The 26,244-nt window shown below is 43.9% G+C and overlaps 1 protein-coding gene across 1 annotated transcript in view; it reads left to right on the top strand.

Annotated features, from left to right (window-relative positions):
• LOC144492516 (solute carrier family 66 member 2) overlaps positions 1–26,244 on the top strand; it is a 65,394-nt gene that overhangs the window by 17,767 nt on the left and 21,383 nt on the right. The window contains exon 4 of the mRNA XM_078210617.1: positions 20,077–20,293. Within this exon, the coding sequence (XP_078066743.1) occupies positions 20,077–20,293 (217 nt within the window). The remainder of the gene's footprint in view (positions 1–20,076; positions 20,294–26,244) is intronic.

Raw genomic sequence — 26,244 nt, 5'->3', positions numbered from 1 at the left:
AGCTTCTTGGGAAAGTGCCCCAAATGGGGTGATTTTGACTCTGAGAGGGGGAGGGAAGACTGGCAAGGAACAAAGTAGAAAGGGTCGAGATCTTCAAGTTTTTGGGTGTCCAGATCACCAGCAACCTGTCCTGGTTCCCCCCATGCCGACACTATATTTAAGAAAGCCCACCAACTCATCTACTTTCTCAGAAGACTAAGGAAATTTGGCATGTCAGCTGCGACTCTCACCAACTTTTACAGATGCACCATAGAAAGCATTCTTTCTGGTTGTATCACAGCTTGGTATGGCTCCTGCTCTGCGCAAGACCGCAAGGAACTACAAAAGGTCGTAAATGTAGCCCAATCCACCACGCAAACCAGCCTCCCATCCACCGACCCCGTCCACACCCCCCACTGCCCCAGCAAAGCAACCAGCACAATTAAGGACCCACGCACCCCGGACACTTCCCCCCCCACCCTCCTCCGTCGGGAAAAAGATACAAAAGTCTGAGGCCACGCACCAACCGACTCAAGAACAGCCTCCTCCCCGCTGCCGCCAGACCCCCGAATGGGCCTACTGTCTGTGTGAAGTTTGCACGCTCTCCCCCTGTCTGCATCGGTTTCCTCTGGTTGTTCCAGTTTTCTCCCACAGTCCAAGATGAGCGGGTTAGGTTGATTAACCTTGAAAAATTGTCCGGGGGATTAGCAGGGTAAATACGTTGGGTTACAGGGGTAGGGTCTGGATGGGATTGTTGTCAGTGCAGCCTTGATGGGCCAAATGGCCTCCTTCTACACTGTACGGATTCTATGATAATCAGCAGGCATGAATATTACATGAATACTACCTTAGTCAATGCTAACTGGTAATGCAGTATGCTCCCTGTCTCCCGTGAGGCTGCTTACAGGCATGTTTGACGTTCTGACTTGAGTATTGTTGAAAGTCTTTAACAGTTTAATGAAGAAAATAAATAAATGGAGCTGTTTCTTCACTGATAATTAGGATAGATGATGTGCCAATGTGAAATCTGAGCTAACAAAATTATTTTTCTTACACCAAAAACTATGCTAGGATTTATGTTTACTTCACATCTTTATGAAAGGAGAAATCTTTGGTTCTTGTCGTTATTTTAGTTTTATGTGTTGTCAAATAGATTTTTTTAATTGTCTTATTTTTAAGGGAGATAAATAAGCCATCTAAGGGGGTTCATGTGGCACATTTAAAATGAAACAGCGCAAAATGAATCATCATTAATATTTTGATTAATGCAGAGTTGAGACCTGATTGCTTTATGAGGAACATTGACTTTGAGTGTTTGGAACTTTTTTGCCATTTGGTCTATTTTTTCTGCATAAATTTAGTCATCTTTTTTTCCTGAAGGACATTCTTTATGTTTTAATTAGGTGTGAGTAATTGCAGGCTCAACATAGGAACATAGGAATTAGGAGCAGAAGGAGGCAAATTCAGCCCTTCGAGCCTGCGCCGCCATTCATTCAGATCATGGCTGATCTCTCCCTGGTCTCAAATCCACCTTCCTACCTGTTCCCCATATCCCGTTATCCTTTTGTTATAAGAAATATATCTATCTCCTTCATGAAACCATTCAACAATTCAGACCTCACTGTGCTATGGGGCAGTGAGCTCCACAAATTCACCACCCTCTGCGAGAAGTAGTTCCTCCTCATCTCAGTTTTAAATCTACTGTCTCTCAACCTGTACCTATGATCACTTGTTCTGGGTTGCCCCGTAAGAGGAAGCATTTGGTCCCTGACTCACTGACAGGTTATGGACATCAGAGCCAAGCTTGGCCCGACACAACCCATGTCCTCTACATGCATATTTTCCAGTAAGAGTGAGTGGCTAATGATCGAGGACAGCAAAAAACAGCAACGTGTATTTATGTAGAACCATTAATGCAGTCACACGCTCCAAGATGCTTCATGGCAGCAACATCAGGCAAACCTTGGGACTGAACTCATAAGGAGATATTTAACCAAGTGACCAAAGGCTTGGTCAAAGAGGTAGGGCGGGATTCCACCCCCTCCCCCTCCCCCCCCATCTCCCCGCAGTGTTTATTGTGGTGGTGGAGATGGCCAGCCATTGGCTGGTGGTGAAATCTTCCAGCAGTCAAGCCACTGTCAACGAGGTTTCCCATTGTCAGCACCCTCTCCAGCCAGGGAACCCACAGTGGGGAGATGGAAGTGTGATGGAGGTCGCTGTCGGCCAGATCCGAAGCTCCCACTGCCGGGATTGACCGGAACATCCTGCCTGTAGGTTTTAAGGGTTGCCTAGAAGGAGGGGAGAGAGATAGAGGAGCTTGGGGAGAGGGCTGCAGAGCTCAGGAACCATTTCCAATGCTGGGGACCTCTCATCCTGCTGGGATCAGCCAGCGCAGCACAGAGATGAACCCCTCTTGGTAGCAACGGTTCCGTTTCATACAATGAAGTGCATCCCCCTACCTTTGCAGAAACAACTTGCAAAGCCTTTAACATTTCAAAGCAGAACTTCAAAGTCTTCTCTTTTAATCAAAGATCTTTCATGGCACTATCCGTATATCCTTCATCAGAAAATGACTAGTGCTGCATAATTAGCTGCACCATTAACGAAGAGCAGAGAATTCTGCAGGTGTCCTGGCTAACAGGCCTCCCCTGACTAATGCCACCAAAACAGACTGGTTATTTATCTTGCTTGGTGTCTGACATTGTCGTATGCAAATTAGCTCACAGGTTGACTTGCAGAACTCCACTTCAGACACTAATTGGATGTGAAGCACTTTGTGATGTTTTGAGAACACAGTGAAGCACTATATCAATACAAGTTGTTTTTTTATATACCTCAAGCCTTCCTTGTAGAACTTCTGAGAATCAGCAGGAATAATAAGCTCTGGGACTTCAGTGGTTCACTCTGCTGACTTCAAAGGTTGGCTGATTTATTCACGAAGCCAAAACCACTCTGCTGTCATACGTCAGTGTAACTACATTAAGTTAAAATCAATAATAAACAATTCATAGAATTCAGGCTGCTGTTTGGAGTGTTTTGATAAAAATGGGCAAGATCGGATCTTTTGACTTCTGTGGACTGGATTAACCTATCCGTGATGTCTGCACGTTGATGAATTTGAGGTGAACCAGTCTGGAGATGTCACAGCATCATGGGAAACATGAGATCCATAATAATTACAATTATGTTGTTTTTCTTCTTGTAATCGTTACAAAGTAATGAAGCTTGGTAAGATAAAGTCAATATACAGAAGATAGTAATCAATTCAGTGGCATCCACCATTTAAGATGGCCGCTCATACTACAGACAAGAAAATATGGAGTAAGAAAAATCTGTTTAGTCCATCGAACCTTTTCCCAGGATCGAAGGGTCAATTATTCGGGGGCATAGGTTGAGAGTGAGAAGGGGAAAGTCTAAAAGAGATGTAAGAGGCAAGTTTTCCACACAGAGGGTGGTGAATGCCTGGAACGCGCTGCCGGAGGAGGTGGTGGAAGCAGGTTCTATAACAAACGTTCAAGAGGCATCTGGATAGATAGATGAATAGGCAGGGAATAGAGGGATATGGACCACATAGAGGCAAGTAAATATTAGACTAGAGAGACATTTGTGGCGGCACAGATTAGGTGGGCCAAAGGGCCTGTTCCTGTGCTGAACTGTTCTTCATTCTTTGTTCAAAATCAACCTACTTACACAGAGTTAAAATTAAGCCCAACAGTCCCCTACTTGCACAGTTAGTAATTTTTAATATGTTGGAAAAGTTACAGTAAAAAGAACTAATGGAGAATTTTGGAATATTTATAGGAAAGTAATTTTGTGGTTTTCATCTTTCCCAAATCTAAACCTCAGTCAAATTTCTAATGAGATGTAACTGGGAACACAGTTATGCCAATAGAATTAGAACAAGAATAGTATAGTCTGTCCTTTGACTGAGTACCCAAGCTGTTTCACACTGTTATCTGCTTGCTTCTTGAAAAAACTCCTATTTGAGAATCAGTTTGAAACACTGCTCTGTTTGATGGAGATCGATCCTGTCGGTGTTACATCAGCATAAAAGAAGATGGGAAGAGTTTTTTTCAATATATAAAAGGTAAGAGAGAGGCAAAAATAGACATTGGACCACTGGAAAATGAGGCTGGAGAAGTAATAATAGGAAACAAAGCAATGGCAGAGGAACTGAATAATTACTTTGCATCAATCTTCATGGTGGAAGACACCAGTGGGATGCCAGAGCTCCAGGAGAGTCAGGGGGCACAGGTGAGAGTAGTGGCCATCACTCAGGAGAAGGTTCTGGGGAAACTGAAAGGTCTGAAGGGGGATAAATCTTCTGGATTGGGTGGACTACACCCCAGGGTTCCAAGAAATAGTTGAGGAAATTATGGAGGCATTGGTGGTGATCTTTCAGGAATCACTGGAGACAGGGAGGGTACCAGAGGACTGGAAAGTAGCGAATGTAACACCGGTGTTTAAGAAGGGAGGGAGGCAGCAGACGGGAAATTAATCAGGCCGGTTAGCCTGACTTCGGTCATTGGCAAGATTTTAGAGTCTATTATTAAAGATGAGATCGCAGAGTACTTGGAAGTGCATGATAAAGTAGGACTGAGTCAGCATGGCTTTGTCAAGGGGAGGTCATGTCTGACAAAACTGTTAGAGTTCTTTGAGGAGGTAACAAGGAAGTTAGATAAAGGAGAATCAATGGACGTGATTTATTTAGATTTCTAAAGGGCCTTTGACAAGGTGCCGCATAGGAGACTGTTAAATAAGTTAAGTGGCCATGGTGTTAAGGGTAAGATCTTGGCATGAATAGAGGCTGACTGGCAGAGGACAGAGAGTGGGGATAAATGGGTCTTTTTCAGGATGGCAGCCAGTGACTAGTGGTGTGCCTCAGGGGTCGGTTCTGGGACCACAACTTTTCACAATATACATTAATGATTTGGAAGAAGGAACTGAAGGCACTGTTGCTAAGTTTGCAGATGATATAAAGATATGTAGAGGGAGAGGTAGTATTGAGGAAGCAGGGGGCTGGAGAAGGACTTGGACAGGTTAGGAGAGTGGGCAAAGAAGTGGCAGATGGAATACAATGTGGAAATATGTGAGGTTATGCACTTTGGAAGGAAGAATGGAGGCATAGACTATTTTCTAAATGGGAAAATGCTTAGGAAATCAGAAACACAAAGGGACTTGAGAGTCATTGTTCAAGATTCTCTTAAGGTTAACGTGCACGTTCAGTCGGCAGTTAGGAAGACAAATATTAGCATTCATACCGAGAGGGCTAGAATTCAAGAGCAGGGATGTACTTCTGAGGCTGTATAAGGCTCTGGTCAGACCCCATTTGGAGTATTGTGAGCAGTTTTGGGCCCCAGATCTGAGGAAGGATGTGCTGGCCTTGGAAAGGGTCCAGAGGAGGTTCACAAGAATGATCCCTGGAATGAAGAGCTTGTTGTATGAGGAACGGCTGATGACTCTGGGTCTATAATCGTTGAAGTTTAGAAGGTTGAGGGGGGATCTTATTGAAACTTACAGGATACTGCGAGGCCTGGATAGAGTGGACATGGAGAGGATGTTTCCACCAGTAGGAAAGCTAGAACCAAAGGATACAACCTCAGGTTAAAGGGACGATCCTTTAAAACAGAGATGAGGAGGAATTTCTTCAGCCAGAGAGTGGTGAATCTGTGGAACTCTTTGCCACAGAAGGCTGTGGAGGCCAGGCCATTAGGCGTCTTTAAGACAGGGATAGATAGGTTTTTGATTAATAATGGGATCAGAGGTTATGGGTAAAAGGCAGGAGAATGAGGATGAGAAAAAAAATCAGCCATGATTGAATGACAGAGCACACTCGATGGGCCGAGTGGCCTAATTCTGCTCCTATGCCTTATGGTTTTATGGTCCTATAAATGGATTAATTTCCTTTGAACAGCATAAAACAAGTGTTAAAACTCAAGGTAGAGATGGAAGTGCTTGAGAATCCATAAAGTTTACATTTGAATCAAAGTGCTTGGCTTCCGCAATGTTGACCTCAACAGATATTGTAGCAATTGTTAACTTCAATCCAGAATGATCATGAACTTGACAGAGCTGTGGAAACGAGCCTTGGCAGACCAGTACCATTTCAAAGCTGGAACCTTATCAGCATGACACAACCTGAGAGCATTTAGTCAGTGTTCACTGGCAGGTTGCCATAATGGGGGCTGAAAATCCAGTGGCTCCACTGGGTGGACTAGGCTGGTGGTAAAATAGTGTGGAGTGGGTGGGGTAGAGGGTGGAGGAATGGGGGAAGGGGGGGGGGGGGGGAGGGGGGGGTGGAACCCAGTGGCCAGCACTGGACTGAATTATTTTTCTGGATCTGGGAGGATCTTTCCTGCTCCTAAAAACCAAAACCAGTCTGTCTGTGTTGCTCGATTGACATCCGGAGATCTTCTGGCCCACTGCTGCTTATATGTTTGATTGTTCTTAAGGACCACTCGTTAGGCTGTCCACAGGCTGGACGGAATGTGCATGGCACAGAATCTACTTTGTCCCAGAAAATTCCAAGTAACTAATGTAGTGGTTTTTTTTGTTCATGGAATGTGGCCGTCGCTGGCTGGCCAGCATTTATTGTCCATCCCTGGGGGCATTTGAGAGTCAACCACATTGCTGTGGGCCTGGAGTCACATGTAGGCCAGACCAGGTAAAGACGGCAGATTTCCTTCCTTAAAGGACAATCGATAGTAGTTTCATGGTCACCATTAGACTTTCAATTCTAGATTTTATTGAATTCAAATTTCACCATTGACCACGGTGGAATTTGAATCCAGGTCGCCAGAGCAATACTAGTCCAGTGACGTACCATTGTGCCACCCCCTTCCCAAAGTGTCCCGGTTTGCATACTTAAGCAGCCATTTACAGTGTCTACGAGGTGGTCAAGGTGCCACTTTCCATTACTGACCATCCATTCTTCAGGAAAGGTATGGGGTGGACAGCAGAGAAAAACATTCCCCACTAAGCTTGAGGCTCTATGTATCAATGCAAGGTGGGACCATTTTCTGTGAGTTAACCTGCACTTTAACCATATTGCGCTAAATGAAAGAAGCCAATGCTGTGATACCTCAATTTTTAATAATACCTTTCTATCACAGACTTCTCTGGAATGTCTGCGCTTGACAGGCAATTACATCAGTTTTCCTAGTTAAGTCTTCCAGTGAGAGTGCGTTTGTGACAGGCAAGTGCTTGCCATCCATGGCTCGAACAATGATTAAAAGTGTCTGCAAGTAATGCACACAAATACACACAAAAAAATTGCACCTTCTACTCTCATGTGGAGTAGCATTCAGATTTCATTCTCTGTGGTTTGTTTCCAACATTCAGTTGGTGTTTTGCATCTACCCGCTAGAAGGAGCCAGAAAGAGGTCAGTGCACCTGGCGTGTCCACGTGGGAATATCAGAAGTAATTGGCGCCAAATTTTAATTCCATGGAAATAAATTTCAGAACTGAAACTCCACAAGAAGAGCATGATCACACTGAATCACTTAATTGTATAGTTCAGCATGAACTCCAGTAGTACATTAAATTGAGAATTTTTAATAGAAGGATGTTATTCAGATGTAAAGGTAATACCAGACAAACTAATGGGGCTAAAGGCAGCTAAGTCCCTCGGCCCTGATGGCTTGCGCACTAGGATCCTAAAAGAAGTAGCTACAGAGATAGTGGATGCAGTGGTTGTAATTTTCCAAAAGTCCCACTGGAGAATTAGAAAACAGCCATTGTGACATCTCTATTCAAAAAGGGAGGAAAGTAAAAAAACAAGTAACCAAAAGCCGATTAGTTTAATATCTATTTTTGGAGAAATTGATTATTAAGGAAGTAATAGAAACACATTTGGAAAACCATAATCTAATCAAGCTGGGTCAGCATGGCTCCACGAAAGGGAAATCATATCTGACTAATTTATTAGAGTTTTTCGAGGATCAATAAGAGTGGCTAGAGGGGAACCAGTAGATGTGTTGTATTTGGACTTCCAGAAAGTGTTCGGCAAGGTACCTCACAAAATGTTAAGTCATAGGACAAGAGCCCATGGTGTTGGAGGTAGTATATTGTCATGGATAGAGAATTGGCTGATGAGCGGGTAACAGGGAGTGGGAATAAGGGATTCTTTTTCAGGTTGGTGACCTGTGACCAGTGGGGTTCCACAGGGATCAACACTGGGACTGCAACTGTTTACAATATATATTCATGACTTGGAGGAAGGAAGCAAGTGTACTAGAGCCAAATTTGCAGACAACACGAAAATAGGTGGAAAGGCAAGTTGCGCGAGGGATACAGTTTACAAAGATTTATTGGTAGGTTAAGTAAGTGGGCAAAAAGTTGACAAATGGAGTAAAGCATGAGAAAATGTGAAGTTGTTCATTTTGGAAGGGAGAACAAAAGAACAGAATATTATTTAAATGGAGAAAAACTGCAGAAAGCTGCAACACAAACTTGGGGGTACTTGTGCATGAAACACAGAAACTCTAGCACACAGGTATAGCAGGTAATCAGGAAGGCTAATGCAATGTTGGCCCATATTTTGAGAGAGTTGGAGTATTAACGTAGGGCAATCTTGCTGCAACTGTACGAGATACTGGTGAGGGCCGCATGTGGAGTATCGTGAGCAGTTTTAATCTCCTTATCTAAGGAAAGATATCGGGTGGAATTCTCTCAGAAAAATTCTAATTGTCAAACAGGTGAGAAAACGGAGGAAGTGCCAGCCTGGCGCTGCCCAAGAGTGGGTCAGCGAATTTTAAATGCCCAAAATTGCAAAAAGCAGGGCAGCCATTTCGTTTATGGAATTATTTCATTTGCCGGCCCTGCCCTGCCCCAGACTATCCATGGGGCTTCAATGGCATCCCATACCACCGGCAAAGCCATCATATCAGATCCCACCACTGTTGGTGGGGACCATCTGTGATCCTCATTGGTGAGGACCTCCACCGCCAAAGTCTGAAAGATATGTGAGCCCAGTCTACTGAGTCCCAGGCTCACTGATTACATTAAAATAAACTTATCAATATTTAAATCAGGCTTGCACCCAGGAAGGATACGAGGCTGATTATGCCAGCAGGACGGGGCTGGCAATATTGGGAGAGGCAAGAGATTTTCGCCTCTCGTTCATATGCTACTCGACCAGCGCAGCGGGACTGAGATAGATAGATTCTTGATCTGTAAGGGAACCAAAGGTTACGGGGAAAGGGCAGGAAAGTGCACGAGAAATGTTGGATCAGCCATGATCTTATTGAATGGTGGAGCAAGCTCAAGGGGCCAAATGGCCTACTCCTGTTCCTTTTTTAAAATTCATTTGTGGGACACGGGCATTGCTGGCTGGCCAGCCTTTATTGTCCTTCCATAGTTACCCTTGAGAAGGTGGTGGTGAGCCGCCTTCTTGAAATGTTGCAGTCCATGTGCTGTGGGTTGACCCACAATTCTGTGAGGGAGGGAATTCCAGGATTTTCACCCAGCGACAGCGAAGGAACGGCGATATATTTCCAAGTCAGGATGGTGAGTGGCTTGGAGGGGAACTTGCAGGTGGTGGTGTTCCCATGTATCTGCTGCCCTTGTCCTTCTAGATGGAAGAGGTTGTGAGTTTGGAAGGTGCTGTCTAAGGATCTTTGGTGAATTGCTGCAGTGCATCTTGTAGATAGTACACACTGCTGCTACTGAGCGTCGGTGGTGGATGTTTGTAGGTGTGGTGTCAATCAAGCGGGCTGCTTTGTCTTGGATGGTGGCAAGCTTCTTGAGTGTTGTTGGAGCTGCACCCATCCAGGCAAGTGGGGAATATTCCATCACACTCCTGACTTGTGCCTTGTAGAAGGTGGATAGGCTTTGGGGAGTCAGGAGGTGGGTTACTTGCCGCAGTATTCCTAGCCTCTGACCTGCTCTTGTAGCCACTGTGTTTATGTGGTGAGTCCAGTTGAGTTTCTAGTCAATGGTATTGACAGTGGGGGATTCAGTGATGGTTATACCATTGAATGTTAAGGGGGGTGGTTAGAGTTTCTCTTATTGGTAATGGTCATTGCCTGGCATTTGTGTGGCGCGAATGTTACTTGCCACTTGTCAGCCCAAGCCTGGATATTGTCCAGATCTTGTTGTGTTTGGACATGGACTGCTTCAGTATCTGAGGAGTCGCGAATGGTGCTGAACATTGTGCAATTATCAGCGAACATCCCCACTTCTGACCTTATGACGGAGAGAAGGTCATTGATGGAGCAGCTGAAGATGGTTGGGCCTAGGACACTACCCTGAGGGACTCCTGCAGAGATGTCCTGGAGCTGAGACGACTGATCCTCCACAACTACAGCCATCTTCCGGCACGGTACGGTAGCACAGTGGTTAGCACTGCTGCTTCACAGCTCCAGGGACCTGGGTTCGATTCCCAGCTTGGGTCACTGTCTGTGTGGACTTTGCACATTCTCCTCGTGTATGTGGGTTTCCTCCGGGTGCTCCGGTTTCCTCCCACATTGCAAAGATGTGCGGGTTAGGTTGATTGGCCATGCTTAAATTGCCCCTTAGTGTCCTGAGACGTGTAGGTTAGAGGGATTAGTGGGTAAAATATGTAGGGATATGGGGGTGGGGCCTGGGTGGGATTGTGGTCGGTGCAGACTCGATGGACCGAATGGCCTCTTTCTGTACTGTAGGGTTTCTATGATTTCTATGATTCCTATGTACCAGGAGTTTTTGCCCCCTGATACCCATTGATTCCAGTTTTGCTAGGGCTCCTTGATGCCACACTTGGTCGGATGCAGCCTTGATGTCAAGGGCTGTCACTCTCACCTCACCTCTGGAATTTAGCTCTTTCATCCATGTTTGAACCAAGGCTGCAATGAGGTCAGGAGTTGCGTGACCCTGGCGAAACTCAAACTGAGCATCACTGAGGTTATTGCTGAGCAGGTGCTGCTTGATCGCACTGTTGATGACCCCTTCCATCACTCGACTGATGATCGAGGATGGACTGATTGGGCGGTAATTGGCTGGGTTGGATTTGTCCTGCTTTTTGTGTACAGGACATACCTGGGCAATTCTCCACATTGTTGGGTAGGTGCCAGTGTTGTAACTGTACTGGAAGAGCTTGGTTAGGGGAGCCGCAAGTTCTGGAGCACAGGTCTTCAATACTATTGCCGGAATGTTATCAGGGCCCATTGCCTTTGCAGTATCCAGTGCCTCCAAACTCCTATTTCTATTCCTATGATCTATTAAAAGAATTGTCTCTAAACTTGAATCCAATAAATAAGGAGGCAATATTAGGCCCATGCATTGACAAATGGTTTGCTAAGTTACATTTTCTTTGTCCATGTTTTGGCATTAAACAATTTTTTTTTACAAAGCTTTGTTGCTTCTTTTTCCGAGCCCCTCTATCCAGCAAATGAAATACACACTGGGAGGAAAATGCCCATTCTTAAGAAAAAAAAGCTTCGACGGAGCACACTTAATATTATATGTGACAGTTTTCAGTTCCTTTTTTTGCACTGTGGCACAGTAGTTAGCACTGCTGCCTCACAGCGCCAGGGACCTGAGTTCAAATCCGGCAGCAGGTCACTGTCTGTGTGGAGTTTGCACGTTCTCCCCATGCCTGTGTGGGATTCTTCGGGGTTTCCTCTCTCAGTCCAAAGATGAGCAGATTAGATGGATTGGCCATACTAAGCTGACCCTTAGGGCTGGATTTTACCATTGCGTTGCGCCTGTTTTCGGGGGCGAAAACTTGGTTGGACGTGAACTGAGTAGCGTGATCTGCGCCTGCCTCCGTGCCAGTTCCCCCTTTGCCAAGACCCGAAAATGGCCGCGATCGGGACCGCGCCCGAAATTGGCACGATGGCTACTTATTGACCTAATGGGCTGCAGGCCCAACTTTACCGACACTTCCTCCTTTACCACCGTGTTCACCCATCCAGAATCGGCGCGAAACAGACATGCTCCACAAAAGTCCAATTCAGGCAACTAATTAGTGAAGAAGTAGGTGCCTAGCACCCGACGGCTTTCTGCTTGAGATCGGTGGGGGGCGGGGAAGGTGGGTCCACTGTCACTTTGCCTGAGATCAGTGGTGGGGAAGAGGGATCCGCTGCCACTCTGCCTTAGATCAGTGGAGGGGAAGGGGGTCTGCTGTCACTTTGCCTGAGATCAGTGGAGGGGAAGAGGGTCCGCTGCCACTCTGCCTGAGATCGGTGGGGGGAAAGGGAGGAGGGCTCTGCGATTGGCCTGAGTGGCAGGGGGGTGGGGGGGATAAGGGGGTCAGTAATGTTGTGGGGGTGGGGCAATATCTGTGGGGGCCAGGGAGAGGCATTATGCAGCCTGGGAAAAATGTTGCAGGGGAGCAGCGTTCTATCGTTTTTTCTGTGCATGCGCAGTTGGAAGCGCCGATCGGAGCTGCAGGATTTTGGGTGCATTAAGCCCCGCCCACAGGCTTGTACAGCGCAATTTGGAATCGCTGATATTTTTTCAGGCAGATTGCGTATGGGGGTGCCTGAGAACGGGTCTAAAATTCAGATCTGAAACATTCTCAGTTTCAGGTCTGCTCAGCACTTAAAATCAAAATGGTAAAATAGGGCCCTTAGTGTCAGGGGGATTAGCAGGGTAGATAAGTGAGGTGACGGAGTTAGGACCTGGGTGTGATTGTTAAAATAAACTAGTTAGCTGTCACCATCAGTTGTAGTTGTGATTTTTTTTTTAAAATGGTGGTATCTTTGAAAATTCAGCTGTCAACATCGAACTCGTTAGCGACCGCATCATAAAAGCAAGCAGCTCTGCAGTCAAGATAAATTCATAATACGGATGAACGCATCATTTAGTCTATAAAACTGTTGACTGCAAACATTCAGCACTAAAGTTGCTTAGTAGTGCACTCTTAATTTGTGCAGATCGATATTTTGCATCAGTCCTTTTTCTAAATTTAAGTAGCAAAGCGTCGTGTGCAGAGTAGTGAGGCTGCATGCTGATATACCCAAGACATTCCTATAGAATTATAACTTCAAACATCATGCAAGGAAACGTGCTATGGTGATGTCCAATTTTTCCAGGAAACAAATTCTAAGGATTGGAAATGAATGCCAGCAAGGATGAGCTACTGAGCCGCTAAGGCTGAAGTTTGGACAAAATGTATTCCAAAGAGCTGGGCCAGATTTTGGCCCCACTGGTTACAGTTTTCACATGCATGCAGTATGAAAATCTCATGAAGCAGAATTTCTGTAATGTCTTCAGGTGATTTTTGGACATTCCCCTAATTGTAGCAAATTATTTTAATCATAGAATTCCTACAGTACAGAAAGAGGCCATTCAGCCCATTGAGTCTGTACCAACCACAATCCCAGGCCCCATTCCCATAACCCCACACATTTACCCTGATAATCCACCTGACACTCGAGTCAATTTAGCATGGCCAATCAACCTAACCTGCACATCTTTGGAGTGTGGGAGGAAACTGGAGCACCCGGAGGAAATTCACGCAGACATGGGGAGAACGTGCAAACTCCACACAGACAGTGACCCGGGGCCGGAATTGAACCAGGGTCCCTGGCACTGTGAGGCAGCAGTGCTAACCACTGTGCTACTGTGCCACCCCTCTTCATCTCTTTTGGTGAACAGAATGCATCTAAACTCGGATGTCCTCTCCTCAGATGCACGCAGTCCTGCTGTCAGTCTCCAACATTTTCACCTTAAAATAGTGTTCGATTTCCGGCTTGGATCACTGTCTGTGACTGTCTGACACTATCAAAGACTATTTCCTCGGGTGGATGGAGCTATTACAAGGGGGCATAACTATAGGGTTCATGGTGGGAGATATAGGAAGGATATCAGAGGTAGGTTCTTCACGCAGAGAGTGGTTGGGGTGTGGAATGGACTGCCTGCAGTGATAGTGGAGTCAGACACTTTAGGAACATTTAAGCGGTTATTGGATAGGCACATGGAGCACACCAGGATGGTAGGGAGTGGGATAGCTTGATCTTGGTTTCAGATGAAGGTCGGCACAACATCGTGGGCCGAAGGGCCTGTTCTGTGCTGTACTGTTCTATGTTCTATGTTCTATGTCTGTGTGGAGTTTGCACGTTCTCCCCGTGTCTGCGTGGGTTTCCTCCGGGTGCTCCAGTTTCCTCCCACAATCTGAAAGATGTGCTGGTTAGGTGCATTGACTCGAACAGGCACTGGATTGTGGCGACTAGGGGAATTTCACAGTAACTTCATTGCAGTGTTAATGTAAGCCTTACTTGTGACTAATGAATAAATTTTAACTTTAAATTAACCTTGTCCCACCTGTTGTATGTTTCCAGAATATAGGACCAGGTTCTCCGACCTCACCCGCAGCTGGGATTCTCCAGTCCCGCTGCAGTGAACGGAGATTTGGCTGAGAATTCTCCGTGTTCTCATTGGCAGCAGTGGTAGGGCGTCTGAGATTGGAGAATTCCAACCGTTACGTTTTTGTTTCAGATGTCCTACTCTGTTTTGCATTAACTCTGGGTATCTTTTCTGAATAATGCCCAGAATAGTGCCATTAATATTTGCCACTGGTGGAAAAATATGGCAATTGCCAAGTTACAAATAGATTTTTGTATCTATTTTCAGATAATGTACTTGTTTGAGAACAGTACAGAGCAACTCAAACAGAAACTTACAGATTTCCATGTATAATTGCACATGCGTAACAGCTGGAAGTTGTTGTCTTATTTACTCCATAATAATGGTGACCATTTACAGTCTTACCATTAAAGCTTACTGCAAAATCTGCACCATAGTTAGTCCTTAGGTTCTTCGTCAGTAAGTAACTTTGCATCAGTAGTCAGCTGAAACTGTTGTGTATTCCCATATCATTAGTACTGTCCGTGGAGATATATTTACTTATTTCACGCAGTCATATCCCCCCATAAATAAGTTGAATAAAAATGTGCAACCAATGATCGGAGTATAAAATCAAAGTTAATTGTTGTCAAGGGGCTTTGCTCTCGTTTTCTCCGGCTACCGTGTGATCTGAGTGTATCTGTGATTTTATAAGCTTTGACAAAGGATCATTTGGACTCGAAACGTCAGCTCTTTTCTCTCCTTACAGATTCTGCCAGTCTTGCTGAGATATTCCAGCATTCTCTCTTTTGGTTGTGATTTTATAAGTCTCTTCTGAAACTGAGAGAATGACGATGAGCTATTGAACCACTGAGGCTGATGTTTGAACAAAATGTATTCCAAATAGCTGGGCCAGATTTTGGCCCCACTGGTTACAGTTTTCACATGCAGCCAGTACAGGTCAATGATGGGTTTTTGCTATTTCAATCCGCTCATAATTTTGGAAGTCACTTATTCCAGGCGGTGTGGAGGAAAGCTTTCACCTTAGGGGGTCACCAGCAGACAGTAATGGATATATTAAACTATGGGAGATATTACAGTCAATATCAGAGTTACAATTTAACAGGGGGTGGGGGAGGACAGGGAAAGAAAGTGTTGTATCTTGGAAAGAGTGACGACCACCAAGTGGAATAACTAAACAAACTTTTTATTAACAGAAAAACGCTATTCACAGAGTGAGAAAGATGCCAACAGTCTCTAGACTGCATGTGATCCGTTTGGCCCAATTGGCCGAACGGATCACATGCCCCCCCGAAACCTCACCCGTTAAAGGGGCTCGCTACTATAAAAAGAAACAATCATATGTAAATTATATTAAAAAATAATCATCAACTAACTTTTATAAGCACAAAATTATTCACTCTTCCAAAATGTATCGATATACCATTGAGAATTAATTAATCTGTGGAACTCATTGCCACAGAGGGCTGTGAAGGCCAGGTCACTGAGTGTCTTTAAGACAGAGATAGATATGTTCTTGATCAACAAGGGGATCAAGGGTTACGGGGACAAGGCAGGAAAATGGGGATGAGAATCATATCAGCCATGGCGGAGCAGACTTGATGGGCCGAATGGCCTCATTCTGCTCCTATATCTTATGGTCTTATGGCATCTGGGCTGAATGGTTCAGTTGGCTGGGACTTCTCTCCTCAGGGCTGGAAGACCCTGGCACTGATATTAAAGTGAAAGCACCTTCTGATTCAGTAATGCATCCCTGGAATTATTGCTGGGGTCAGCGAGGATGAGGAGCAACATAAGTATTGCCAGAAACGGGGGGAAGAAACATGCTGACGTCACCGGGAAGGCATAGTTAAAAGTAGCTGAGGAGATGAGCAGCAGGTGCATTGTAGCCTGGTCATGGATACAGTGCCAGAAGTGATTTTAATGACCAAGTCAGGCCAGCAACATTCAATCCATTTTGGAATTCATCTACAGTCTGTGATTTAAGCCCCACATGCTTTCATTCTGCCCTGCCATGCATGCTCCAATGCTGTCAGTATTCTGTTGTGAGTTAGGTAAAATTTAACCTCTGTTACCCGAATGCAGAATGGAATTTTACCAGCTAACTGGTTCACTGCCAGAGCTAGTTTGGTTTCCCAATAATATTTGAAAGCATTTTTTCCACTTGCTGCCCTTCAGTTATGTAGAACTGAATTAATTATAGGTCATTTTTGAATAATTTCTCTATTCTGTTCTGTTTCTGTAATTTGAGACATCAAAGTATATAACGTCATGTTGGACTCAATCTGAAAAAAAAATGAAATGATTTGTACCAACTCGTCTTAATGAACACAAATATTGAATGTGCTTATAGCTTAGCTTGATCCAAAATAATACAAAGTGTTACCCAGTTTATCTCAAAGTTACTGGATTAATAATTAAACAGTTGACACGTTCATTGATCAGAATTTCTAATTAAATTCACGGTCACTTTATAAAATAAATCAATCCAATATCAACCCACATTGAAAAATAGAGGTTGCAGGTTGTTGTTTTAGGTGATCATATCTCAAACCACTGAACGGAAACAGGAGATACAGAGGAAGTGAACATTTGCAAAGATGAAGTTAGACCTTTCGACTGTACTCTCTCTCTCTCTCTCCAGCTGCTTTCTGAGAATGTTTTAAAGCATAAAAAGAAAGCTGATAAACACAATAAAATGACAACGAGAGCTTCCCTTCGCAATGTCATCAAAATTATCCCTTCAGTGTCCCTAATTTTGAGAGGGAAAATGAAGCAAAGACTGACCCCTGGTAAAAGAAAACCTCGAGATTAACTCATGATCCCTTTTTCCCCAACGTAACATTGTCTCCTTGGCCTCAGATCACCACACAACTTATTTCTGTATAGTTGATTAAACGGTGCCATATGTTCTATTCTCTTGCCCTATGTTGGTGTGATTTGTTCGTGCCAAGGTCACACATTGAATTATTTCATGTTAGTGATCAGTCTGAAAAGATGTTACCAACACAGCTCAAGCTGTTTAACATCAATTGGGCTGCATTGATGGAAAAGCCACATGATATCCTACTATTTTCCTGCAGTCCTGAATTAGAAACCGCTCTTCTGTTAATATCATTGAGGCCTGTTGACTGCTATTTTAACTGTGGGCCTAAGCTGGGAAATAGTTGTGGCTTTTCCACCAAGTTAGCCTCGCTGAAGAGGGCCCAAGGGCTAAATATTTGGACAACATTTTCTTTAACCATCCATGTGGGGCCAGAAGGTTACATTGGCCACAATACCTTAATTCAATATTTAAATTACCAAAACATACAAGGGCCTTGATTTATTGATTCATCGGAAAGATTGCACCTCCAGCAATGCAGCATACCCTCAGTACTGCACTAGAGTATTATTTTAGGTAATGTACTCTAGTCCACTTGCACTCAAGCACTGGTTTGGGCTTTGAACTCACAAAGTTCTGAGTCAAAGTGCTACATGATGTGTGGCACGGTGGCACAGTGGTTAGCATTGCTGCCTCACAGCGTCAGCGACCCGGGTTCGATTCCAGCCTTAGGTGACTGTCTGTGTGGAGTTTGCATATTCTCTCTGTGTGGGTTCCCTCCGGGTGCTCTGATTTCCTCTCACAGTCCAAAGATGTGCAGGTTGGGTGGATTGGCCATGTTAAATTGCCCCTTAGTGTCCAAAGATATATAGGTTAGGGGGATTAGTGGCTAAATAGTTGGGATTATGGGAATGGGATGGTGGGGTACGGCGGTGTGGTGGGCCTGGGTAAGATGCTCTATCAGAGAGTTGGTGTGGACATGATGGGCCGAATGGCCTCTTTCTGCACAATAGGGATTCTAAGATTATATGAAGTACAAGATGCTTCACTGGGGTGTTACCAAACAAAATTTGACACCAAGCAACATAAACAGATATTAGGGAAGATGACCAAAGGCCTCACTAACACCTGATCAAAAAGGCAAGGGGCAGGATTTGGCCACCGCCCCCTCCCCTCCCCCCACCTCAACCCCCATGCCGCATGTTTTCCGGCGGTGGAAGTGGCTCACCATTGGCCACCGGGGGGATATTCCAGTCCCACCGATGTGCACACCATTTTGCGTGATTTGCCCGCTGCTACAGGGGTGTGGTGGGGCGGGCGGGGATTTGCCTTCAGTGGGAGCAGAAGATCCTGCTGGCGAGAAGGGCTGGAAAGTCCCACCCATAATCTTTTCAGAGGTTTTAAGAGAGACATTACAGAGTAAAATGGAAGCTTCTCATCTGTTCATTAATTTCTAAAGATTTCTGTTTGTGACCATTCTGGGGCATCTCCTGTGAGGGAACACGTCTATGACTGACTGTTGGCCAAACTATGGCTTTTCACCTCTAACTGAGTGAATGTGGACACCATTAGATTCCATTGGCCTCACAGTTGTAATGTCGGTGAACACTGACAGTTTTTGCTGTCATTGCAACCACAAAATCCAGATGATTGTGTACTCCTGTCATGTATCGTCAGAGCAACAACAGAAAACTCACCTTTGTACAATTTGTCAGCTCCCCCTAGATGCATTAAAAATGCATAGTGCTGACAAGCTTTGACTAATTGCTTTGTTTCTTTTTCTTTAAGGGACCCTGAGGGATGCAATTTTGTGTATTTTTTGTTTTCTTAATACTGCAAAGGTGATTGATGTCTCCTGTCCAAAATTGAATCGCAATTTCTGTGTTAAAAATCATTGACACACTGGGGGCGATTTTACTGGAATTCGGCATTGTAGAGTATTGGTTGTGGCAAGAAAAATGGCGTGTTTCGGTTTTCTTCTCCAGACCGTGCCACACTCTGTCAAAAATAAACAGGGGGCCCGTTTTACATCATCAAAGTTGGCGGGGGAGAGTAAAACACACAGGGGGGGATGCAAAACACGGAGGGGGGGGTGCAAAACACGCCAACAAAGCCCGGCTGCACTGACATCGGGGCACTAAGGAAAACGGCATGAAGGAATATCATAGATGTGGTGTGGACTAATTGTTTATATGAATGGTTAATACCAATACGGATTTATTGAGCCTAATGACCTACTTCTGTGTATATATATATGTACACATTAACTTTTAGGACTCTTGGTTCGTGTAAAGTTTACTTATTAGTCACAAGTAGGCTTACATTAACAGTGCAATGAAGTTACTGTAAAAAAACCCTCGTCGCCACATTGCAGCACCTGTTCGGTACACTGAGGGAGGATTTTGCACTGTCAATGCGCCTAACCAACAAGTCTTTTAGACTGTGGGAGGAAACCGGTTCCTGGGGGAATCCCACGCAGACATGGGGAGAACGTGCAAACTCCACAGACCCAAGCGGGAATTGAACCCAGGTCCCTGGTGCTGTGAGGCAGCAGTGCTAACCACTGTGCCACCGTGCCACCCCCAGGGTTAGAAACACAGAGGCAAAAGGACGGTATAATTTTTAAATGTTACATGGCACTTGCTCTTTTCCTTTGTCCTGGGATGTGAGGGTCACAGACAGGGACAAGATTTGTTGCATAATTGCCCTTGAGATGGTGATGGTGAGCAGCCTTCCTGAACTGCTGCAGTCTATTTGCTGTACACCTCCAGTGCTGTTAGGAAGGGATGCAGAATCTCTCTAGACCCTGTGACACTTGCAGTGGGAGCTATAGGGCTTATATCCCTCATATCAAACATGGAATAACAGCATATATACAGTGCCTTATTAGAGACTATTGTTGTCTTGGCAGTTGCGATAAATTAATACAATAAATTAGTTCAATAGGTGCACGCATAATCAAAATTGTTTTTTTTTCTCATAGATTTTGATCCAAGATATTTTTGGGCCTGGAGCCGTTTCCTTGATTACGTCCAGTTTTGTTTGACCTTCAGTGTGTTGTGCCTCGTAACTACATACCTCCTGATTGACTCTCAACTCTATGTGGAAACCCTTGGCTTCTCAGCTGTCCTCATTGAAGCCATGTTGGGAATTCCTCAGCTTTTCCGGAACTTCAAGAACAAATCAACAGCTGGAATGAGGTGAGAAAATATTCTCTGTTTATAGAAGCTCAAATATTTTGGAAGTCCTTAAGCATTGCTACAAATAATATGCGTGAGTATTTTAAAAAGGTAACAGTTGTAATGTTCATTTTGAACATTTATGGAAAGCGTAGACTACGGTAATGAAGTAAATGTAGTCTATCTAGAGTACCAAAATTCCTTTTATCAGTATCACATCATAGACTGATGAATAAGGTCAGAGCATGCAGAGACTGGGGAAAAGTACAGAATGGAGAAGCGAGCCGACTGCAAGACAGAAAACACAAGGGTCACAAGGATACATTCCTGTTGACAATTTATATTAACAATTAAGGCCAGGATTTTACAGCCATCAAGCTGGCGGGATTTTCTGGTCTCACCACAGAGAACGGAGATTCGGCTGGACGCCAAATTCTCCGTCCCAGCTGCAGCAGCAGTGGGATGTGAACGGCCGGTAAGATCACGCCCTAAAACTTTAAGTCGGCGGCACGGTGGCACAGTGGTTAGCGCTGCTACCTCACAGCACCAGGGAGCCGGGTTCGATTCCCGGCTTGGGTCACTGTCTGTGCGGAGTCTGCACATTCTCCCCACGTCTGCGTGGGTTTCCTTCCGGTGCTCCGGTTTCCTCCTACAGTCCGAAAGACGTGCTGGTTAGGTGCATTGGCCATGCTAAATTCTACCTCAGTGTACCCAAACAGGCGCCGGAGTGTGGCGACTAGGGGATTTTCACAGTAACTTCATTGCAGTGTTAATGTAAGCCTACTTGCGGCACTAATAAATAAACTTAAACTTTGGAGTTAACAATGTAATTTCTGAATCTGCAAATGATAAAAAAGGGAAAGGGATGGTCAACACTGAGGAGAACTGCCACAATGTACAAGAAGATATTCATAAAACTGCAGAATGGGCATAATATTGGCAAATTAATTTCAATGTAGAAATATGTGAAGTATTGCATTGTAGTATGCAAAATAAGGAGGTCACATACTGTTTGGAATATAATAATCAAAATAGAATACAGGAGTAAAGGGTTCTGGAAGTAAAAATAGACAAATCACTATAAGTTACGACACAAGTCAATAAAACCAGAAGCAAACCAAACACTAGGGCTGGAATTTTAGGCATCACCTCCCTCTCCCTAGGAGCAGGCTGGTGGAGAGGGTGAGAATGGTGGTGTGAGATTGGGTGACATGCTGGGATGGGGGAGAGTTTAGTTTTTAAGTTCACTTATTAGTGTCACAAGTAGACTTACATTAACACTGCAATGAAATTACTGTGAAAATCCCCTAGTCACCACACTCCAGCGCCTGTTTTGGTACACTGAGGGAGAATTTAGCATGGCCAATGCACCTAACCAGCATGTCTTCTGGACTATGGGAGAAAACTGGAGCACTGGAGGAAACCCACGCAGACACGGGGAGAACGTGCAGACTCCGCACAGACAGTGACCCAAGCCGGGAATTGAACCCGGGTCCCTTGCGCTGTGAGGCAGCAGTGCTAACCACTGTGACCATGCCATCCAGAGGTGTGTCATGTCTGTTGCCTACCTGCCTCCACTACAAAGTAAAGTCTTGCTGAACTTGCATCAAATCTTGGTTGGACTGCACTTCGTGTATCGTGTATAGTTCTACTTGTCATATCATAAAAATAATATAGAGGGAGAGGGTGAAATAAAGATTTACAAGAATGATATTAGCAAAGTGTCACTATACCTATCAGGAAAGAATAAACAGGCTGGGCCTCTCTTTTATCTTGAAACCCGAGGGATGAGCAATCAGAGATCTTTGAAATTATGAAGGGTTTTGGTAATGTAGACACAGGGGGAGTGTTTCCACATGTGGGAAGGAGCAAAATTAGAGACCCATCAATATGAGATAATAACCAAGAAATCAATGAGGGAATTCAGAGATTGATGACAACATGCGATTTGCTACCACAGGGAGTACTGAGGCAAATGGTGTAGATGCATTTGCAGGTGGGAGAAGGTGGAGGGCTAGATAATCGGATGAAAGAGGCAGTAGAGGGTGGCGCTGATAATTCAACAAGGTTGGGAGGATGCTAACGTAGAGCATCGCCAGTGCAGCATAGACTAGTAAAACTGAATGGCCTGATTCTGAGCCCTATATTCTATAGAATTAACTGTGATATATTGCAGAACCCTTTATGATTTATTATTATGGAGGGGAGCTCCCAAAAGCTTATGAAATTGGTAAATAATTGAGTGTCCCAAATGTTGATATCATGCAAAGACAACAACAATAACCATGTGATAAGTACAATATACATGACAAGGAAGCTGTGTATTTTATTAAAATTGAGAAATGCAAGTGACAATAAGTGGGTTTTTGCGGTCTTTTAATCTTGCACAAGGCTTTGTTTTATGAAAATTATGGGAGGTAATTGGAAAGTTGGATAATTCCAATACAGTAAGAGTTTTAACAACACCAGGTTAAAGTCCAACAGGTTTATTACATTTCCACTCCATCTGACAAAGGAGCAGCGCTCCGAAAGCTAATGGTATTTGCTACCAAATAAACCTGTTGGACTTTAACCTGGTGTTAAAACTCTTACTGTGTTCACCCCAGTCCAACGCCGGCATCTCCACATCATAATTCCAATATGGACATTGGACTAAAATATCTTCACTGCTCCTTCGAAGGGAAGATGTAACTGAAGCATAAATAAAAGCCGGTTGGGCAGGGTTGAATGTTTACTGCTGGGTGGTAAACTTGGCATTTTGGATCAGCCACCTCAATCATTTTTTTTCTTTGAAACCAATACAAAGGAAAAACAGGCAGAATATGTAACAGGTTGGATGCCATCATTAGGGTTTCAACAAGCTTGTGTTTGCTTATTGATGAAATATTTGTAGCTCTCTTGGGTAGACTGCATAAAAAGATCAATAGACAAATCTTTTGATTCTGGGCTTGGTACAGCCCAGACCTTTGGGATTTATCTACTTGTGCCAAGTTTCACTCTGTACTAAAGTACAGATTTATAGTTGAACAATCCATCAGATTGAAATAGTTACTTGTGCAGAAACCATTTAACTATGTTAAAGTCAGGAACACCATTCCAATTGCACTATAGCTTATTGTGTTAAATAGCAGCAGCACAGGTTGACACTAAAATCTTAAATACACAGTTAACACACTCCTTATTAAACTAAGTTACTGAAGTGCACATGAAGGAACGAGATATTGCCAGGTACGTTTTCTAGCTTCCAGAAAACATGGCTGTGGGGCGGCACGGTGGCACACTGGTTAGCACTGCTGCCTCACAACGCCAGGGTCCCAGGTTCGATTCCCGGCTTGGGTCACTCTCTGTGTGGAGTCTGCACGTTCTCCCCATGTCTGCGTGGGTTTCCTCCGGGTGCTGTGGTTTCTTCCCACAGTCTGAAAGACGTGCTGGTTAGGTGCATTGACCTGAAAAAGCGCCAGAATGTGGCGACTAGGGGAATGTCACAGTAATTTCATTGCAGTGTTAATGTAAGCCTTACTTGTGACTAATAAATAAATAATAAACTTTAGTTTGGTCAATTGTGTGAGATACAATTTATAGTTGTTTATGCCTATACCTTGTTCATTATGGCATTTTATGATTTAAAAAAAGTATTGGATTGTTTTCTTTCGAGCAGAGAAGGGGGACATGATTGAGGTGTATAAGGTTATGAGGGGTATGGACAGGGTGAGCAGGGAGCAGCTGTTCCCTTTGGTAGAGGGGTCAGTCGTGAAGGGGCATAGTTTAAGGGTAAGGGGCAGGAGATTCAAGAGGGGATTTGTGAAAAAAACCTTTTCGTTCAGGGGATTTAAGTTTTTAAGTTTAAGTTAAGTTTAAGTTTATTTATTAGTGTCACAAGTAGGCTTACATTAACACTGCATTGAAGTTACTGTGAATATCCACTAGGGTGGTGGGAATCTGGAATGCACTGCCTGGGAAGTTAGTGGAGGCCGGAAACCATACATTCTTCAAAAACTATCTGGATGATCACTTGAAATATCATAACATTCAAGGATATGGGACAAGTGCAGGAAAATGGGATTAGCGCGCCTTTGGTGGTAGTTATTGTCGATGCAGACTCAATGGGCCGAAGGGCCTTTTCTGTGCTGTGCTGCTCTGACTCTATAATTGGAAATGTTTAAAGTTTAAGTTTGTTTATGAATCACAAGTAGGCTTACCTTAACACTGTAATGAAGTTACTGTGAAAATCCCCTAGTTGCCACACTCCAGTGCCTGTTCAGGTACACTGAGGGAGAATTTAGCATGGCCAATGCATTTAACCAGAACGTCTTTCGGACTGTGGGGGAAAATCAGAGTACCCAGAGGAAATGCACGCAAGGGGAGAACATGCAGACTCCACATAGACAGTGACTCAAGCCGGGAATCAGTCCCTGGCGCTATGCTAACCATTGTGCCACCATGCTGCCTTGTGTTGATTGTGGTTCAGTGATAGAGTTTGGTCTACCATCAGTTAGCCTCATTATAAATGAATGGCATTGTGTATAAAGAACATAGAAGATTCAATTGTAACTAGACTGAAACAAATAAAGATTCCTTCTTGCAAATTACATATTTACAAAATTTCATATTTCTAGAATAGATTCCCCTTCAAACCCCCAATGCTTCTCCAAAGATTCAAGTGATTACTTGAAATCAGTTACAACTTATTTAATAATTTGTAAAATACCCTATTTACCAATATCAGTGAGCACACAACACATTAGTTCTATGTTTAAAGCTGTAACCTGAACACTCTGGATACACTCCAGATATTTGCTGTGCTAATGACCTACATTTGAATTTTTGGTAGGTTCATGAGTATTTCAATTTTAAATAATGTGCTATATTTCCTTTATTTGTTGAACAACAAACTTTGTACTTTGTTTAATCAAAACAAAGCTTGTTCTAATTTTATTTTAAACAATATACATCCCTTATGAGGCACAGATCATGTGGTAGTGTGGCCCCTTTAAGAAGCAATCCTTTGAGGACCACGTGACTGGGCCAGAACCAATGGAGCATGAGTGCGCGAAAACTCGACCAATCGGGAACAAGGGCATGCATCCCTGGGGCTGGAAATCGGGAGGTGTTGTTGGGAGTAGACCTCTATCATTGTGCTGTTAAACCTATAGTTGTAAATAGTTCTTCGTATTCAATAAATCTTCAAGTTGTTAATTGCCACATCAAGTAGCCTTGAAGTATCCATTAAGACATTGTGGTCAAATGCTAAAGAGCTGAATATATATATACATTTGTTCAGGGGATGTGAGAGTCACTGCCTGGTCCAGTATTTATTGCCCATCCCCAAATGCCCTTGAAATGAGTGGCTTTCTCAGCTGTTTTAGAGGGCAGTTAAGAGTCTGAAGTCTCATGTAGATCAGACAAGGTGAGGATGGCAAATTTCCTTTCCTAAAGCACATTTGTGAGCCAGATGGGTTTTTATGACAATCGTCAATGGGCATCATTCGACTTTCAATTCCAGAATTTTATTGAATTCAAATTTCACCATCTTCCATGGTGGGATTCGAACCCAGATCCCCAGAGCATTACCCTGGGTTTCTCAATTACTAATCCAGTGATAATGCTACTATGCCACCACCCCCCCTTATAATGCTTTTGCATCATTAACTTTATTCAACAGCAAATCCGTGATCAACTAGCATTGAAAATCAAAATATGCAAGCACATTCTTTTGTGTAAAAACAGTAACAACTGTTTCCTGGTTTGGGAGATTGTTGTTTTGTTCCTGTCAGCAGATACTACCAAATGCTTTCTTGCAACATTATAAGATATCATTGTGGGGACATGGTCCCCTGAAGGAAATATTTTATTCAGATTTGGGCTGCCCCTTAGGAAGATAAAAATACAGCAACACAGACTATGGAACGTTTCATGTACTCTGCCCAATATTTTTGCAGAAATTTCCTCTCCATCCCATGCATATTCTTATT

Source organism: Mustelus asterias, chromosome 4 (genome assembly GCF_964213995.1).
Source record: "Mustelus asterias chromosome 4, sMusAst1.hap1.1, whole genome shotgun sequence".
In the NCBI taxonomy this organism is placed as follows: domain Eukaryota; kingdom Metazoa; phylum Chordata; class Chondrichthyes; order Carcharhiniformes; family Triakidae; genus Mustelus; species Mustelus asterias.
The sequence above is the reverse complement of the archived record's forward strand: the minus strand, read 5'-3'. Positions and strand labels throughout refer to the sequence as shown.